The 20,109-nt window shown below is 39.6% G+C and overlaps 1 protein-coding gene across 3 annotated transcripts in view; it reads left to right on the forward strand.

The window, feature by feature from the left end:
• CTNNA2 (catenin alpha 2) overlaps positions 1-20,109 on the forward strand; it is a 689,583-nt gene that overhangs the window by 174,765 nt on the left and 494,709 nt on the right. For all 3 annotated transcript variants that reach the window (XM_067555203.1, XM_067555205.1, XM_067555204.1), the window contains exons 4-6: positions 8,063-8,229; positions 16,832-16,951; positions 18,608-18,874. In XM_067555203.1, coding sequence (XP_067411304.1) covers positions 8,063-8,229; positions 16,832-16,951; positions 18,608-18,874 — 554 coding nt within the window. The remainder of the gene's footprint in view (positions 1-8,062; positions 8,230-16,831; positions 16,952-18,607; positions 18,875-20,109) is intronic.

The following is a 20,109-nucleotide window of genomic DNA, read 5'->3' on the forward strand; positions in this document are numbered from 1 at the left end:
ATTATGTGAGGTTGTGCACTACTGAATCTTAAATGTTTAGTGACCTTTAGGATATTGAATATGCTTTATAATCATAACTGTCATTGATTTTATTTTTCTGATCCTTATTTTTTTCTAGTGAATATACTTAACTATTCAATTATTTCTCATTTATATATGGTGCCATAGGTGTATCTGGTGTGTTGTAAAAAGAAGAAAGCTACACCCCATACCATGAATTGCTTGTACTCTGTTTTACGTATGAGATAACACAGTGAAGAATTATATAAGGCAAAAGGAAAGGGATGGAGGTTTCACAAAATAAGTTACTGAAATTGCTTGTATCACTGCGTACACATCATGTTCCTTGTTGTTGGTTTTTTTTTTAAATTAAACAATTTAGAAAATGAGTGTAGGAGTGTGAGTCATTGATGAAGAGATTGTGGAAAAATTGTTAATCTCAATGATTGAAATGGTGGAGTGCAGTGAGCTTGATTAAAAAGAAAATATTAATGACTTCCAGAGCCACTACACCCCAAAACTTCTGTAACGCTTAGCTGCACAGCACTTGCTGAAGATTTTGCAAAGGAAAGAGAAACCAAAGTGAGGCTTCTAGAGATACCCTCCTCCCTGTCGCTTCTGATTGCCTGCAAAGTAGAGGCTGGTCACAGAGGTCTCTAGCCAGCACAGGAAGGAAAGAGCATTGTAGATGAGGAAGACTGCCATATTCTTGCCCCCTCCCCCTGCAGACATACACCTAAGATGTAGCTTTGAAGTCAATGGGCGAGAGAGAGAGAGAGAAACAGATAGATAGGCTTCTTTAGAAGACAGTCACCATTATCAAAGATCTCCGTTGACTGTGGGGGAGACTGCCCCGTCATCAACAACCAAAGCCATGGTATGTGGAACACAGAATAGCTAATGGACATATGTGGTGAGAAGAACAGAGAAGAAATGGGAGTGACTGGAGAGAGGATGGGGAGAACAAAGAAAGAAAGTGTCAGTTACGTGGGGATAGCACGGATAAGGAGAGGAACAGCCCAGGAGGAAGATAGCATGTGTTACATGGACAGTTTGTGTGAATGAGTAAGAAAAGATAAAAAGTGCAAAATGGGTATAATCTGAAAGTGACAGACTTAGAAAGAGGGCAAGGAGCAACCTTAATTTTCTTGCTTTGGAGTGATGATCCAAATATCATCATCCTTCCCAAAGGATAGTAGAGTAGCGGAGCTCTGATAGTCTTTTAATGCTTAAGGAAGAGGAGCTGTACTCCCACAGTGGCCCAATGAAATAGCCAGCAAGCGGAATTTGTCTGCCTATCCCAGTATGCACACATAGTCATACAACTCTCCGATCTTCATAATTAGGGCTGCTTCCTCACCATCAGTACAACTCCTTTCTCTTTGATCAGTACTTGGTTCGTTTCTTTGCCCAGGTGCTACATAATGGATTCAGACTAAAGACAACAAATAGCATGAAAGCAGAATGCTGAAAGACTGTCTATATAGGCTTTATTACTATGCATATATCGTATCTAAGGGCCAGATTTTAAAGGTATTTAGACTCCTAAAGGTTCCTGGTGGAATTTTCAAAAGCACGTAGAGTGCCTAACTCCCATGGCTGTTAGGCACCTAGATGCTTTCAACCTTACAAATATTTTGGTAGATGTGTTCAGAGCTCTGCCAGCACCACGTTATCTAAAAGGTCATGGATTTTTGGTTCCAAGACAAGCCATTGAGCCTAAAAGAGCTGGCTGAGGAGAACTCTGGCTCACGGATGTTAATTTTTAGTAAATATAGCTGTATTGGGGAAACTCCAGAGTGCTGGAAGTGTGCTAATATTGTGCCAATATTCCAAAAGGACAAGAAGGCCATTCTGGGTAACTATATGCCAATTAGCCTGACATTAGTTCTGCGCAAAATATTGGAAAAGTTGAAAGAGGATTAAATTAATAAAAAAATTCAAGGACAGGGATATACTGAAGGCCAGTCAATATCATTTTATGGAAATAGATCTTGTCAACCAAACCTAGTTCCATTCTTTGATGAGATTACGAGTTTGATTGATGAAGGTAATTGCATAGATATAATATTCTTAGACTTTTGTACGGCATTTGACTTTGACAATGTTGGCACAAGAACAAATAATGTAAACTGGTCATTAACAAATTCAGGTTAGAAATTAGAAGATGATTTCTAACCATCAGAGGAGCGAGGTTCTGGAACAGCTTCCCAACAGGAGTTGTGAGGGCAAACAATATAATTAGTTTTAAGTGAGAGCTGGACAAATCTATGAGTGTGATTATATGATGGGGATGTTTGTGGTGGTAGGAGGCTGGGCTCAACAGTACAGCTCACTTCTGGTTTATGTCTTATGTTCCTATGAGCTCATGCTTCAGGGTTTCAGGTGGCTACCTGCACAGGTCAGGAAGGGATTCCCCCTGCCCATGAATTCTGTTTGGTTTTTTGTTTTTCTGTCACCTTTCTCTTAAGCATCAGGGATGCCCATGGATATAGATAGGACATAGGACGGGGAGGGCCAGGATACTGATGTGGCACCAAGCATTCTCTCTCTCAGGTGTTTGTCTGGCTCGTTCTTGCTCACAAGCTCAGAGTCTAATTTAGTGCGATATGTGGAGTCCAGAAGGGATTTTTCCCCAGGTCAGATTGGCACTAACCTTGGGCTTTTGTTTTGCTTTTTGTCTTCCTTTGCAGCATGTGGTGCAGGTCACCGATTAACATTGGTTATATCTCACTTAATAATTTCTTTGCCGCTGCGGGGGCCTCGGGTACAGGTGAACCTTGGTCTCTCCTATTCTCTGCCTGTGGCATATAAGAGTCTAGTCTCCTATGGGTTGTAATACTTTGGTTTAATTTGGGTTGTTGGGTATACTGTGTGGGTGCTGGATGGTGTTGGTGGCCGGTAAGATAAAGGAGGTCAGACCAGATGATCTTATTTTCCCCAATGGCTTTGAACTCTATGAATCTTGGTGGGGGAGGGAGCAGTAAGAGAATCTATTCAGAGGCGAGGTCAGTCTGCCACAAAAGTCCCAAAGCAGAACAAAATCACTGCTTCAAATGGAAACTGATTTATGGAAGATATTAATAGGGGATTTAAGAGGAAGAGACAGTGGAGATGAAGATTTTAAAAGCAGCTTACTGGTGCATCTGGAGAGCTGCCTGTGACGATTGTCTTATGTTAACATAGCAACTTTCATCATGAAATATCCCAAGGTGCTTTCCAAATATTACCAACTGATTATGCTGTCTCTGCATACGGTTTCTTCATTCACTAGTGAGATGCAGTCATTACCATCATGAAACATGACAGCCGTTTAGCAGTACGCAACAGGACAGCTTAGGATAGGAAATGAATAATTCCTTATACAGTCTAAACTACAGGAATAATCTGGCTAGGAGAAATGAACTACAAAGTTGGAATTTGACCAGGATACCTGGCTTAACACCCTACTCTTAGGAAAGGTTCATTGGAGTTGTCAATAACTACAACTGGTCTGTATCATTCTCTTACATTTCTTCAGAAAGACAATCTCCAGCAGCATGGTGCCCTAAAATACTATACTGGCTGCTGGGCCACTGATTCAGTAGTGACTCAAGGGAACAAAGTCACATCCTCAACCATCATTTCCTAGAGCACCTGGGATTTCCTGGACATCTTTTATCCAAGTGTTTCTCTGTCCTGTGGATGTATGCATGCATTACATCTCACCAGATCAAGACTAAAGGAAACAAGGTTGCATCTCTCTTCATTGCTATAAAGTGACAAGGAAGAAAATAAAGACAAAAAGGAAGAAATAAGGGCAGAGAACATTATTTTAACACAACTTGCTTTTTGAAAAAAATATGTTACCAATGATGGGTTGTTAGATTCCAGCATATTTAAAATAACTGTTAGTATCAAACCCGCAACTCAGCTTGGTCAAATATTCAGCTTATCTGAAAAAATGAGTGACAATAAAGCTTTTGCTCTAATGATAAAGGATAAGCTCTAAATAGCTTTTCAGTCCTCTAAAATATCAAATACGTCAGTTAGGGCATGGATCAGATTATGCCTCCCAGTGTCCCAGACATGTGGGAAGAAAGGCAAGATGCAATGGATATGGTTTAATTAGGCTGCAACTTGATTAACCTAAGTCATCTGGGAACCATTCGTTCCACCTGGTGGAGTACTCCCATCAGCATCCTCCCCACCCCTACCAACGCTGTTCTCCAGCCCTTTGATGCCCTCCACCACACTCCCCTCATGTGAGGGGCTAGGGAAAAGATATTGTCTCCTCACTGCATCACACATTTAGGAGACTCAGCCTCATTTCTCGGCTTCTTTAGGGCACACCTGCCCCTACATCTGCTTCCAGTTCTGATTTATCAGGGACTTCACTCCCTATGGAATGAGTAGCTGAACTGGATCCCTACTATGAGGAAGCACTAGCAATTAGCTTCATCATCTCTCTTCCCTCCTCATCTCCAGTGAGGGCATGGGTCCGATGTCACCTCTGATTCTAAAATACTGAGTTCAGTTAGTGCTTCTTTGAATGGTGGCCATAGATTAAGAGACAGCTTTCCTATAGTTCTCTTAGAGGAAAAGGCTTCCTTCGCATGCCAAGGTGGATTAAATGAGCTTGGCACAAGAGATAATTGATATGGTTCAGGGGAAAAGGAATCTTCCACAACTTCTACTGCAGCCTTATGGCTATCTAATCTATCTGATCTTTTGGAATTTGCCCAATACCATAGTATTTAGACACACAGATCACTGAGAAAGCATCTTTTACCGCACTTCTGGTCTTAAAATATATGAAACTTTCCTAAGTTGGGTCACTGCTACTGTTAATATCCAAAGGGAGTGTTGCTGAGACATTGAGCTGTCATTATTACTGAAGGGATGCCTGCTTCATATTTCTAACCTGTGCTAGCCTTTTTTGCTAGTATTTTGTCTTCACATCTGATTCAGTACCTCCCATATTACTGTCATCTGCAAATTAAATTAATGTGTTGATAATCCCATTTAGCAGATCATTAAACATGCTTTTAAATAAATGTGTGTGGTGTTCAGTGAACACTCAGTGCTTAAGATTCTTGGAAAAATTTTGATTTACTCAGTGTCTAGTTCCCACTGACTGTGTATAGCAACAAGAGCTTCACAGTGCCATTCCCAGACAAATTCTGGGAAGCTCAGCCCTTAAAGACATAGCACCTAATATCATCATGTTCTCAGTGTAGATTGCTGTGGAACCCCACTGAATTCCCCCAAGTGCAATACATTGACAGATGGCAGAGGACCAAACGCATGGCGTAATGACAAATAGTAATCTATTTTCTAATGGTAATATCCAAGCCAATCTAATTGTTTTAATGAACTTTTAATGAATTCCATACTGTTACTTGGGTATTTCCAAAGCACCATTACCTAAATATCTGTCTATAAATGTCCTTTGATAAGGTGACTATTGTAAAATGCAGACTGTTGGATTGATAGTTTTGTTACTGAAACACTATAATATTGTGCATGCTTATAAAGCATTCCTAGGAATAGCCTATAGCTACGATAATTACAGTCCTTACATTTAATGATCTGTGCATTATGTGAGGTTGTAAATTATTGGAACTACATAGAATAGAAGAGGATAAACCCTAAAGGTGACTAGACTCAAGTTTATCCTGTTCTAGTCTATTTATTTTTTATATCATACCCATGACCGTGGTCTTTAGAAAATTAGTCAAGGTGATTAACTTCTTCTAAATATATTTTCTACTCTATAAGCCCCTGGAACAGGCAGATTGTGTGTTTAGAGGTATTATTTGTTTTTTCTTTTGTTGTTGTTGTTTTTATATGCAATTATGTGCTTATATGTTGGTCTTAGAGAAGGCCAGGTCAAAGAAGTATGTTTTGCATTTAGACTGGAACATGATGAGATTTCTGATACTACTTTGTTCCCCTGAGGGGAGAGATCTATAGTCTAGGGCCTGCTCCCAAGAAGGCATTATATCTTGCACAGACCAGCTTCATCCTTGTTATGGACTGTTCCATTGTTCCTGATGGAGTGGCCTTATAAATGTCCAAGGCCCTCAGTACCTTGATCTCCACTGGTAAGGAATTGCACAGGTAAGGGCCTTGCATCAGAAACATAATTTCTTTGGAGCAGTGGTTCCCAACTTTTTTGGCTCGAGGGCCACAGATATCATTTTTACAATCCTGAAGGGCCAGCAGCCCCCTACCTCCCCACTGCAGCCAGACGGAAGGAGTTCAGCGAGGAGGCTTCCTCTTTGCTGATCTCCTGTCCCCCTGGCTGCAGCAGGGAACCCGCATGCGTCCTGTAGCCCTGTGCGCTCCGCCTGGGTCCCTAGGCAGTGGCTGCCTTCTGCAGCCAGAGGGATGGGAGATCAGTGCTTCCCTCCCTCTGGTTCCAGCAGGGAGCCCAGCACCTAGGGATCCAGATGGAGCGCTTTGCTGTGCTCCCTGCTACAGCCAGGGGGAGAGGAGCACTGATCTCCCGGCCCTTTGGCTGCAGCAAGGAACTTGCACTGGTCTTGTAGCCCCGTGGTGTAACACACTCCACCTGGGTCCTTAGGCAGCAGCTCCCTTCTGCAGCCAGTGGTTGGGGAGTGATGGGCCACTTTGAAAGACCCCTTGGCCCACTTTTTGGCCTGTGGGCCACAGGTTGGGAACCCACTACTTTAGAGTGTAATGTTTAAGCCTGTTAACGACAATGCTCCACTGACGCAGGTGTTGTAGTGTTTAATAGGGACAGAGAGACACAGACTTTGAGATGTACTCATAGATTTTAAATCTAGTCCATTATAACCATCTCATCTGACTGCCCGCGTAACATAGACCATCAAACTTCGCTCAGTAATTTCTACATCAAACCCACAGCTTCTGTTTGAACTATAGCATATCTTTTAGTAAAAACATCCAGTCTTGATTTAAAAAAAACAAACGAACTTCAAATGATGGAAAATTCATCACATCCCTTGGTAAATTGTTTTAATGGCAGATAATCTAGTCTCAAATCCAGAGTGAAAAAGCAATCCAGGTAGTAGGCAAACACTCCCTTCATGTTCTGATTGGTCTGTTTTAGCTAGAGGATGCACTGCTAGATGAACCATGGCATTTGTGGCTACTGTTGCTATCTGGGTATTTAAGATCCAGTAGGGTCATGACACTACATACTAATTTGACAATCCAAAGAAAAAAGCCCTTGTGAAGTGTCACCTAGTGGCCACCGTTGCACCCCACCTTCAAGCATGTGCTGCCATGCCCAGTCCAATCAGGGAGTCTTATTCTTTTATAACAAAGGTTAACAAACAAACAGAAGGTAGTCTTAAATCAATACCTGGCCCGCAAGCTTCAGGGCCACCCCTCCCACGGGTCTCTGTCTCTCCAGCTCCTGGCAGCTTCCTTGCCTCGTCCAGCTTTGCTCCCCTCTTGGAGCCACTGGGTTGCTTCCTTGAGCCTTTGACCCCTTTGCTCCAAGGACCCACGACAGGAGTTAGCTCCACTCCAGCGTGGCCTCTGCTGACCAGCGCTCAGTCTGTCTCAGTCCTTCCTCCTCCATATTTTGCTTGGAATTGACCTAAGGTGTCTATGACTCCGTCCATCCGCATAAAACAGGGTGAGTTTTCTGTTTCCTACAGCATCTCCAATAGCAGCTTCTCTAACCTTGTGCTGAGTATCTCTGCAGATGGCTATTCAACAGTTTGTTCTGGTATCTTATTCTACTAAATCTGCAGCAGAGGGCTTCAATAGAAACAGAAGAGAGGTATACAATGGGAGAAAAACTATATGGAATGTAGTCTGTGTAGAGACGGTTGCTGCGGAGCCTGCCAAATATGTAACTACTTTCTGTATAGCTTGTTGTATTCGACCTGATCATGCCAGGTTATTTTGAGATTCTTAAACACTGCACAATACCCCTCTCTTAGTACTTACTGCTCAATAACCAAAACCTAAATTCCTTCCTAGCTAGCAACAGCTAATTGGTTCAGGGAATTGTTTATATTTTTCTGGGCGGTGTAAATGTAAAATCTTTTGTATTCAGAAAAATTCTTTTTTTGTATTGTAGGTGAAACGATGAGAATTGCCTCTTCGGAGTTCGCGGACGATCCATGTTCCTCAGTGAAACGAGGCACCATGGTGCGAGCTGCCCGAGCCTTGCTGTCTGCTGTTACTCGCTTACTCATCCTGGCTGATATGGCTGATGTCATGAGGCTTTTATCCCATCTGAAAATCGTATGTCTTTTTCATTTTCTACACGGTTTGCTTCATTTAAGATGCGTTGACAGCATAAATTACAAATGGGGGGAAAACGTCCAAGTTTCACAAGTTTCCTATTGTCATTTTAGTTGCATGGTCTTGGGAAGCACTGAAGTAGAAGTAGAATATAATACATTTCTACTTTTTAGTCCCTTACGTGTTCAGTCTATATGAATTAATGTGTTGGAGAGTCTTAAAATCAGCATCGCTAGGTACTTCTGATAGGTTATACTTGTATTGCTGTTAAGGACCATGCTGGACTAAAAAGCCACATGTAAATCACTAGAAAGCTCATGCCAATGGTTTAATAACCCACAATAGCTGTAGAATATTGCTATCTTGTGGCAGAATTTAGGTACTACGGTTTGGTTGTGCCATGTCTGTTAGGTGCTTCTTACTGAATATATCACAAGGGTGGAACATTGATTGGGAATAGAAACAGGGCAAGTGTCTAATGAGTCTTCAGTAATGAAAAATTTAATAGAGAGGACATGTAGATTAGCAAATGATTTGCTGTAAATTTGTAATCAGCTCTTGCTGCTGCCTACCTACCTGTCTGTAAAGGCATACAACACAATGTTTTGTAATTGTAGCTACTCGGTTTAATGACTGATTTTTCTGTTGGTCTTTATCTCATGAGTAGTTTTTGCTAATCTGGAGGAGGGAAAAAAGGACGAAAACAACAACAACGAAAACAACCATCACCCTATGGCATAAAAGTGCATATACAGAATGTTTTAATCCTTGTTTATTTTATTGATAAACGGCCAAAAAGATACTCCTCTCTCCTTTTTGTGTAAATTGCACATATTGTACTCTTGGAGAGATATGAGAACCCTTAGCCTGGAATGAGACTGTAGACATAAATTTTAATCCTTTGAAAACAGAGTTTACAATGATAAATGGCAAATGCTTTTCTAAACAAATGCTAGAAAGCACTGCTTTAATGAATACAGTGCTGTAGTAACATGTCAGCACATTGCTCCATGTTTTTGTTCTATGTAAGCAGTGCGAATCTCGAATATGCCTTCATTTTTTCAATTTTAAACACCATTCTAATTCAAATAATCCTTTGTCAATGGAGACTTTCTAACTCCTAATTTTAGCAGTCGCAGATCTCCTAAGTGTACATTAAGGTCCAAATTCTCATTCAGACCACTTCAAAGGTGAAGAGATAATTTATTCCGGTATCTAAGTAGAATCCAGAATTTTTTTTTTGGCTTTCTTTGTTGATAAATTCCTTTGTAGGAAGTAGTATGATACACTGCTTAGAGTAGCATTCTCCAAATGATCTTTTGTAAGTGGGTGCTATTTGGTAATTTTCTCATATCTTTTTTTTCTCCATGGATTCTCAAGTAAGCATATAACAACATAGTCTGTAGCCTTTGCAAACCATCCAATAAATTATTTCAAAGAATCTGCACCCTTATTTTTATTTATTTTTGTCAAGATTGTGTTTAAGCATTTGAAAGTTTAACTTTGCATTGACCATTTTGCATTATTTTTACAGCTTTAAATGAACAGTCGTGATTGTTACTTTCCAAGAGTGGAAGGGGGCAGTGCAAATATTTTCACCTTATTATTATTTTATATTATTTTCAAGAACAAAGCAGCTTTAGGCCACTTTTTGGCTTTCAAAGGCCAAAGACTGTTGGTAGTTGTCAATAAGGAACTAACAGCATTAGCATTAATTTGCAACTAATGTGCAAAGACTGATTTACAGTATGTAATGATTTTCACTTCAGGGTACTCTGAAAATTTATGAAATAAAATCACTCTGCATTTTTAGTGTTATAAGAGATGATTTATCCAACAGGCACCCTAAAATGTACTGCAAGCAGTTTTTATCATGTCAAGTCAGTGAGTTACACTTCAGTCATTATGGATGCACATTTTAATCAATTTATGAATATAGGTAGTTGTTCTTTAGAAAGACTGTTATCACTTTATTAGATTATATCATTTACTTTTAGCATTATTATTAAAATGTGTGTAAATATCTACAGTAGATCCTCAGAGTTACGAACACCTTGGGAATGGAGGTTGTTCATAATTCTGAAATTTTTCATAACTCTGAACAAAATGTTATGGTTTTCTTTCAAAAGTTTACATCTGAAAATTGACTTTACACAGCTTTGAAACTTTACTATGCAGAAGAAAAATGGTGCTTTTAACCATCTTAATTTAAATGAATCAAGAACAGAAACAGTTTGCTTACCAAGTCATATCTTTTTTTTAAACTTTCCCTTTTTTTAGTAGTTTACATTTAACACAGTACTGTACTGCATTTACTTTTTTTTTTTGGTTTCTGCTGTTGCCTGGTTACATACATTCAGTTCCAAATGAGGTGTGTGGTTGACTGGTCAGTTTGTAATTCTGGTGTCCATAACTCTGAGGTTCTACTGTGTATCTATAGTCTTTTGCAAATAATTACACGCTGCTGAATCATAAGAATATATGCATATTTATTTAAACACTTTCCCATGTTTTTTGAAGAATGAGTATACTCTCAAACGTGACTTTGTGAAAAATAGCAATGTAGGAATCCATATTCAAAGGCTTTCCATATCTTCCATTTCCAATATGCTCTTTTAAAAGTTCATGGTCATTTTTTCTAACTCCTACCTCCACAAACTCAACCTGAGACTTGAAAGTAATATTGCATTATTTGTAACTTGTGTATCATTGTCAATAGTAGCTATTTTTTCATTCTGAACTTACTTAGTTCTGCTGATAATATATGAGTATCAGTGAAATTCCTCTCTCTTTCCCCGAGGTGTGTTGACTTATAAGTAGTAGTTGGAATAAAAAGTAGAACAGTCTTATTAGGAATTGCAATGGCCCAGTGAAGTTAATTGTAATTGGCCTTCATTATCAGAATGGAGAGAGGTAACTATTGGTGTTCCCCAGGGGTCCATACTTGGGCCAGTGCTTTTCAACATATTCATAAATGATCTGGAAAAAGGGGTAAACAGTGAGGTAGCAAACTACTCAAGATAGTTAAGTCCAAAGCAGACTGTGAAGAGATGCAAAGGGATCTCACAAAACTGGGTGACTGGGCAACAAAACGGCAGATGAAATTCAATGTTCATAAATGCAAAGTAATGCACATTGGAAAACATAATCCCAACTATACATATAAAATGATGGGGTCTAAATTAGCTGTTATCACTCAAGAAAGAGATATTGGAGTCATTGTGGATAGTTCTCTGAAAATATCCACTCAGTGCGCAGTGACAGTCAAAAAAGCTAACAGAATCATAGAATATTAGGGTAGGAAGGGACCCCAAGAGGTCATCTAGTCCAACCTCCTGCTCAAAGCAGGACTAACCTCAGCTAAATCATCCCAGCCAGGGCTTTGTCAAGCCACAGCTTAAAAACCTCTAAGGATGGAGATTCCACCACCTCCCTAGGTAACCCATTCCAGTGCTTCACCAGCCTCCTAGTGAAAACATTTTTCCTGATATCCAGCTTAGACCTCCCCCACAGCAATTTGAAACCATTGCTCCTTGTTCTGCCATCTGCTACCACTGAGAACAGCCTAGCTCCATCCTCCCTGAAATCTCCTTTCAGGTAGTTGACGGCCACTATCAAATCCTCCCTCCCTCTTCTCTTCTGCAGACAAAATAAGCCTAGTTCCCTCAGCCTCTCCTTATAAGTATTGTGCTCCAGCCCCCTAATCATTTTGTTGCCCTCCCCTGGACTCTCTCCAAGTTGTCCACATCCTTCCTGTAATGGGATGCTCAAAACTGGACACAGTACTCCAAATGTGGCCTCACCAGTGCCAAATAGAGGGGAATAATCACTTCCCTTGATCTTCTTGCAGCACTCCTATTTATGCAGCCCAATATGCCGTTAGCATTCTTGGCAATAAGAGCACAATGTTGACTCATATCCAGATTTTTGTCCACTGTAACCCCAAGGTCCTTTTCTGAAGAACTGCTGCCTAGCCAGTCAGTCCCCAGTCTATAGCAGTGCAGGTTCTATGACCCAGACCCTCTGCTCATTATATTGGGGGCAACCTCCCACCCATCCTGATGAAATGATCCAAGGAAACATCACTTCCTAGGTGGGTTTCCACTCTGTGGGGCGAAACTGGCTCTATGTTACCTTATTCTAGCTATTATTCTTTTAAAAACAGAAATAAAACACTGTTAAATAAAATATTTAATATTTCATACTAAAATATATAGATAATTAATATTAAAGGATTGTAATATATTCACACCAGTGGCTAATGACCTATTACTTACTTTCTAAATGTACTTTGTTTTTAAAATAAATATTTTCAAAAATATATGCTGAAAGTTAGGCTTCTAAGTCCATATTTAGGCACCCACTGATTTAAAAATTAGTACTATTTGGAATTAATTTTAAGTACTATCTGGTCTCTCATCAGCACCAGTCCTTTCCAGCTCTGAGACCTATAAATCACATTCATGTACTTAGTTTTTAATCTATTTGCACTACTTCATTTCTCTCCTACCCAGTCTTTACAAGAGAAATCACCTCATCCTATTCTATATGCCAGTTCCCCAGATGACTCACCATACTACTTTTTGACCTATTGCCTTCTGACTGGCTTAGACAAAACCACTCCCTATTAGCATAAGCCAATGAGAGGGCAGGAAGTTAGTAGTTCAGCAGCTGTCAGTGTATGTCAGAACCCAGCAGTAGGACTGAGAAATGATGATGGTAAAAAATGCAAAAATTACAAAGTTATGGAAAGAAAACGCTCAATGTAATGAAATTCTATAGTTATTTTGATCAAAATAATTTTAAAAATTTTCAATAAAAATAGTTTAGAACTATATAAAGACAATGTTGTCTAACTTGCAGTGGTTCTGAACAGCCACAGCCCCCACTGATTTTTCTGAGATAGTCGGTATGAAAATCAAGCCAATGGAGTAAAATCTGTAACAAATCCTGGAGAATTTTTGTTCAGTGGTGGGGTGGCAGGATTTACAAAGATGTCTTAGGCTATGGCTGCAGTAGAGAACTTGTAAACTTCTAGTGTAGCTGCTCTAATCTGACAGGCTTGATTACTCCAGTCTCCCCAACTCCCTCCCAGCAGCAGTATCTATGTTAGCAAGCGAAGCTCTCTTAGCCCTGATCTACACTTACCTGGAAATTCAGCGGCAGTTGACTGCTGTGCTTCTCTTCTGCGCGCTGTCTTCACTGAACTGCACCGACGGGAACCGCCTTCCAATCGACACAGCGCTACGCCACTTGAGGGGGTGGTTTACCAGCGTTGACTTCTGGATTGACTGAGCGGGTCTACACTGACCACTCTATCGATCCAGAAAGATCGATCTGACAGCAGTGACTTTGCCACCATCAGTATAGACATACCCCCAGTGACATAGCGCTGTCCACACTGACTCTTGAGTTGACATAAATTATGTCGTTCAGGGGAGTGGCTAATTCACACCCCTGAGCAGCATAACTTAGCTGACTTAAGCTGTAGTGTAGCCATAGCCTTAGTTGGTATGTTTGTCATGCTGCGAGGCTGTTTCATTGCTGTGTAGACTTCCAGGCTCAGGCCAGAGCCTGGGCACTAGAACTCTGCAGGGTGGGAGGGTCCCAGAGCTTGGCCTCCAGCCGGAGCCTGGAAGTCCACAAAGAAGTGAAACAGTTCCGGAACCTGAACCCTGCAAGCCTGAGTCGGCTGGCCTGGGCCGGACGCAGGTTCTTCTTTGCTGTGTAGACATACCCTGTGTGGCTCAGAAGCTTGTCTCTCTCTCCAACAAAAAAATAAAAAGACGTTACCTCACCCATTAAATGTACATGTCAGGTGGTTTAATATAAATGTCTCCTGATCTGAAAGTAAATGTTCCTGTTTCACCCCATCATTTATTTCCTTCAAATGCCTTAGCAATCATGAAATGAGGATACCACTATCCTGAGATAATTATCTTTTCGTTGACATTTTCGTAAATGCCCAATAAAGCGGTTTAAAATATGTTTCATGATGGATTGCAGAAACCAACAAGAAAATAAGATACTGACATTACCACAAAAAAAAAAAAAAAAGAATAATTGCTCCTTGGAACAGAAAGTTAATTTAAATAAGAATAGAAGTTATAGTATCCCTTTGTATGTCAGAATTGCTTCTATTCTCATGGTAAACTACTTTGATGTCACAAGCTGAGGGTTAGTGTTTCAAGTGGTGGTAGATGAACAGCAGGAACACATTAGACAATACAATGTAATTCTCAAAACTAATTTTGTTAGCTGTCATGGCAGTCAGGAAAGTTTGGATTTGAATATTGTTGTTCTGTTTGTGGGTAAGAAATGAGATGATAATTCGACCACAAAAGCAAAGTGCAGCTTGTAACTGTTAGATGTAACATAACATCTCCAGGAAACAGCAATGCATTTAAATTGCCAGCCAGAATATTTCTCTGCAAGACTCTGAGACCCTGATTCTTCTTGGCCTTGCGCCTGGTGCAGCCATCTACATTTGTGCAAAGTGGGTGCAAAACGTCACTGAATGAAAATTATCCACTTCCACTCACCTTTTACATTTACTTTGCCAGGTGAAAATAACACAAGGTACAAGTTAGAGGTGAAGCAGACCCTGTGTATTTTAAACCCTACCTAAATTAGTTAGATGCTTGCTCTTGTTATTGAAGTTGATGAGATGCTAGGGACTTTAGAGGGAGCAAGATGGAGCCCTATATCCTTTGTAAGGAGCAAGTAAGTCCCTATTGGAATTAAATAACCTTTCCTCTGAAAAAGGAAGGTTCATGTGTCTGCTGTTAACAACACATCCAGATTGACACCTATTGTTCCAGTTAAATATTTCATTAATTCAACTTGATACATACCATGCTGGATCTACATTCACTGTTTAAACCCTTCTGCTGGGAATTTCACTCTTATCTCTCATATGACAGAACAAGTTCACAAAATTCTATTGCCCCACTTGCTCACAGGGTAGATAATTTTATTTCCTGGATGAATAAAGTATTTTAAATCATGTCATTATAATCATAATAGTAAGCAGCTTTTATGCTAGAGCTGGTAAATTTTTGTGATAGCTGTACTAGGTGGGCACTTAGTAATAAAAACCTAATAAAAACATCATAAACCTTCACCTCTTCGGCTGAACAAATTTGAATAACTATGGTGTGTATTTTTTCTATTAGGTTCTGCTATTTATGTGAAAGTAAATGTAACACATTTGTTAATAGTAGAGAAAAATAGAAAATGAAGCCCGAAATGTGTTCTTATATCACAGTTACTGTACTCCATTTTGGGCCTGCTTCTGTTGTAGCTACATTTACAAAAGATGTGAAGTTAGCTATGTAACATAGGATAAACTACACAGTTAGTTTCAACAGTAAGTTTAATTTTCTTTGCTTTTGATTTTTTTCATAAGATATAATTAGCTTTAGTTTTCACATGAAGCCTGTACTACACATTCACAGTTATGAAACTGTTCTATCTATTTTTTTTCAATTAGAGGGTCATGCACTTCATACCTTCTATTGACTAAGCTTATTTGGCACATCATAGGCTTCTTACCTCCCTCGATGCCTCCCTCTCCATTTCAGAGACTCCCTGCAACTTCCCCCAATTTGCCCTTGCCAAGGGTTCTATGTGTCGATTTCCTCCATATCAGAGTCTTTTAATCTGCCCCCCCTCACCAGGGGTGGTATGTGCCATCTCTGTCCCCCTCCCATCATTCCAGAGTCCTTCATTCCTCCTTTCCCTCCGTTATGGAGGCTTTGTGTGTGCCTCCATTCCCCACTTTGCCCATACCAGAGTCCTCTAATCTCTGCCTTGCTGGACTTCTCCCTCCCCATATCAGAGTCCCTTATTTTCCTCCCATGTCAGGAGCTGTGGGGTCTCCCCCGTTTCACCCTCGTCTTACTCTCACACTAGTTATTTGTTTTCTTTCTGCCTGGGGGATAAGTTATTCTGGGTGTCAACTTATTAAACTCCACTGGAAGGACAATCAATGCTTGGACATGAGTATAGTTTTATTGGGTGGTATAAATGGGTATCATCAACCAAATGTTTGCTCTACAGACAATAGCAGAGGTGATTGCAGCTGTGTCTCCCATTTTTCTCCTTTTGGTTTTCCAATTTTCTCCAAAATCAATAGAGTTCAAGCCATTGATGTTTAGAACATTCATCAAAATTTTGTAATGTATTGGGTATGGTATTCAAAAGTTACAGATAAACAGAGAAATGATGTTGAGTTGAGTGTAGGTCCTTGGCAACCTTGGCCAATAAAAAAAAACGTTACAGATATTAAACATATTTAATCTAGGAAGTATAGCTGAATAAGTAAGTGTCCATACTAATACTTGTTATATGAAGTATGCATTATAATGGAATTCAAAGAAGGGAAAGTAATACAGAACTTTAAGAGAAAATTTTATATTACCTTTATTAAACTGAACTGAAGTCAGTGGAATTACTCCAGAGTTTCTGTACATTGGTGTAACGGAGAGTCAGATTTTGCTATGAGAAACTGGGGCACAGAATGGCTTGGTTAGTGACTTGGTCAAGGAAAAGTGACAGAACTGGATTAAAACTCTAATATATTTCATATATTGAATTCTAGGTAGAAGAAGCACTGGAAGCTGTGAAAAATGCAACAAATGAGCAAGACTTAGCAAATCGCTTTAAAGAATTTGGGAAAGAGATGGTGAAACTTAACTATGTGGCTGCTAGAAGGCAACAGGTGGGTAAATTGTAAAGCAGTGGGTGTGAAAATTCAGTCATATAAAATAACCTGGTCTTTTATCATGTTCAAAGACATGTTGTTTCTGCTTTGCATCATAAGATCCACCAACAATTGTCATATCATGACCTATCACTTAAGCCTATTAATTTTCCAATTCACAGTTAGCTTTTTTGAAAAGTTATTTTTTTTAAAGGAAAATCTTGAAAAATAATGCTGATTTCAGTTAAGAATGGCTTAAAAGATACGAGAGAAAATGATCAAGAAAATTAAATTATCTGGTGGTGACTTCAGTGCAGTCCAGGTCAGTAGAGACTGGAAGTCATCATCTGATCACTTTACAAAAATGTTTTGACAGATTTTCAAAAATGGTTGCCTAAAATTAGGCTTCTAAATTAATATTTAGGCACCTAAATAAGTGCTCTAACTTTCAAAACACCCAATAACTCCCACTGGAATTGGAAACACTACTAAATGGAAATCAACGGGAGTTGGTAGGAAAATTATCCCACATATTTAGGTGCCTAACTTTAGATATAATTTTTTGATAATTTTAGCTTTATTATTTACAAAGAAAAGATGTTTATATGGAAAGAGCTCTGTAGTAGGCTAATGTAATAGGAGTCTTTCCATTTCAGAACAAAGATAATCTGATTATTTTTTCATATATTAACAAAGAATCTTGGGTCCTTATAGGGTCAGACCTCATAGGATCTCACTGTTACGCATTCCCTTCCTCTCAGAATATGACCTTCATCTAAGCCCAAGCAATTGGAGCAAGATTTCCCTGTTACAGATCTTTAAAGTAGAGATTCCCGTGGAGACATGGAAATAAAGGAGGGAGAACTCACATGCATTCACTATACTGCTCATAGCTAGGCCTCTTCCTGGCCAATGCTTCTTCCAATCAGTCTCCACATCTTCTAATAGAGTAAAAAAGAACAGATTATAGTAGTGCTGCAAAATATCTCTAGAATGTGTTATTTCAATAAACAATTTACAGAGAAGTTTTAGTGTGCAATACAATTATTAAACAATGTAGTTCTACACAATTTTCCACTGTAGAGAAAGCCTCCTTTCTAGGAATACTGCCTTGTGTTTATTTCTTTTTCCACCCCCACTGGATATGGCTTCTTCCGTTTTCTTTTGACGGCACACATTCTAGTTCATACATATTTTGTATATTTTCTCTACTTCAGTTATTTGTTAATCATTTCCTTGTTTTTTTAAGAATATTCACTTTTACATGTAATTGCCACCCTCTCTTTTATATTCTTCTTCCCCTGAGGTCCACTAGCATTTCATTCTATCCTTTTTGTGTATCTTGCTGCTATTCTTCTAGGTGCTTTGGCCAGAAGTTTTCCTGCGTTCTAATATCTTTAGCATTTTCCTCTTACTTTCCTCCATTTTTCTATGTGGCTGACCTGTAATAAAACAGAAGAAAAACAAAAAAAAACAGGTTTTCTTGGGCAAGAGGAACATTTTGATGTGACAGAACTGGTAAATTCTGTCATGGATTCTATTGCTACAGAATCATAGGACACATAGGGTCCTACTTACAAGTATATCTGAATAAATGTTGTAACCATGGGTTTAGCACATTCTAATGCTAAAGCTTCAATATATAACTATATGGTGTATGCGGTTTTTTTACAGGAACTGAAAGATCCTCACTGTAGGGATGAAATGGCTGCTGCTCGAGGGGCTCTGAAGAAGAATGCCACTATGCTGTACACCGCATCTCAAGCGTTTCTCCGTCACCCTGATGTAGCAGCCACTAGGGCCAACAGAGATTATGTCTTCAAGCAAGTACAAGAAGCAATAGCTGGGATCTCTAACGCTGCTCAGGCCACTTCACCAACCGATGAGAACAAGGGGCACACTGGCATTGGAGAACTTGCAGCAGCACTAAATGAATTTGATGTAAGTAATAAATGTGTGTGCAAGAAATCCCACGTACCTGTTGTCAAACAGAATTTGAAGAGTATGTGTTTGCTTTGTGTATCATTTTCTTTTCGTTAAGCTACAGCAAGTGAGATTCAGGTGGTCATTCATTTTTAATGAGGGATAGTTCTTGCTTTTAGTGAACTCTAGAACTTCCAAGCCATTGTTTGTGTTCTTATGCTGTGATGGACAGAGACAAAAAAGTCTCTCTCCTTCTGCCTTAGCATCAGCAAAATCTTATCCAGCTAAATTGTTCAAGGTGGTTGGTAGTCTGATTAATTTGGTCGCATTAATTCTGTTAGAGATGAGTTTCAAGAGTGTTTAATCTCCTTTGATAAGATCTGATTCAGGATGATTTGGCTGGCATCATGGGCAAAATCAGTGCAAGAAGATATAAATACATGTTCCTCCCTGAAATGTTGAAGGAGCTATACCCAACTGCTTCTTCATTATATTCTTGCTCCTCATGTCCAGTAAAGGCCTACAGGGAGATTTTCAGAGTCTGCTACTTGCTTTTGTGCAGACAGGGTGCCACTGCCTTCAAAGTACAGTTGGTGGCAAGCACCACGGTCAGAGAATGATCTCTTGACATTAACAGCCTTGTCAATGGCTGCTTAGTTCTATCTTTTCCCCATCCCATTTTTGGGGAATGCCATTTAGAAGGCATTTTTGGAAGAACTCTAGTTGCATAATTTTGTTGGCAGGGCCTGACGAAATTCACCCTGTGATCTTTAAGGACCTAGCTGAAGCAATCTCGGAACCAGAAGTGATTATCTTCACGAACTCATGGAGGATGTGTGAGATCCCAGAGGAATGGAGAAGGGCAAACATAGTACCTATCTTTAAAAAGGGGAACAAAGAGGACCTGGGCAATTATAGATGTGTCGGCCTAACTTTGATATCTGGAAAGATACTAAAACAAATTATTAAACAATTAATTTCTAAGTAACTAGAGAGTAAAAGGGTGATAAAAATAGCCAACGTGGCTTTGTCAAGAACAAATCATAGCAAACCAATCTAATTTCCTTCTTTGACAAGGTTCCTGGCCTAGTAGATAGGAGAGAAGCAGTGTATATGGTATATCTTGATTTTAGTGAGGCTTTTGATGCAGTCCACCTGTTGTTCTCATGAACAATTAAGGAAATGTGGTCTAGATGAAATTACTGTAAGGTGATGCACAACAGGTTGAAAAAATATACTCAGAGAGTAGTTTT

The sequence above is a fragment of the Emydura macquarii genome, unplaced genomic scaffold, assembly GCF_026122565.2.
Source record: "Emydura macquarii macquarii isolate MOO-44397 ecotype Brisbane River unplaced genomic scaffold, CSIRO-AGI_Emac_v2 contig_1568, whole genome shotgun sequence".
Taxonomy (NCBI): domain Eukaryota; kingdom Metazoa; phylum Chordata; order Testudines; family Chelidae; genus Emydura; species Emydura macquarii.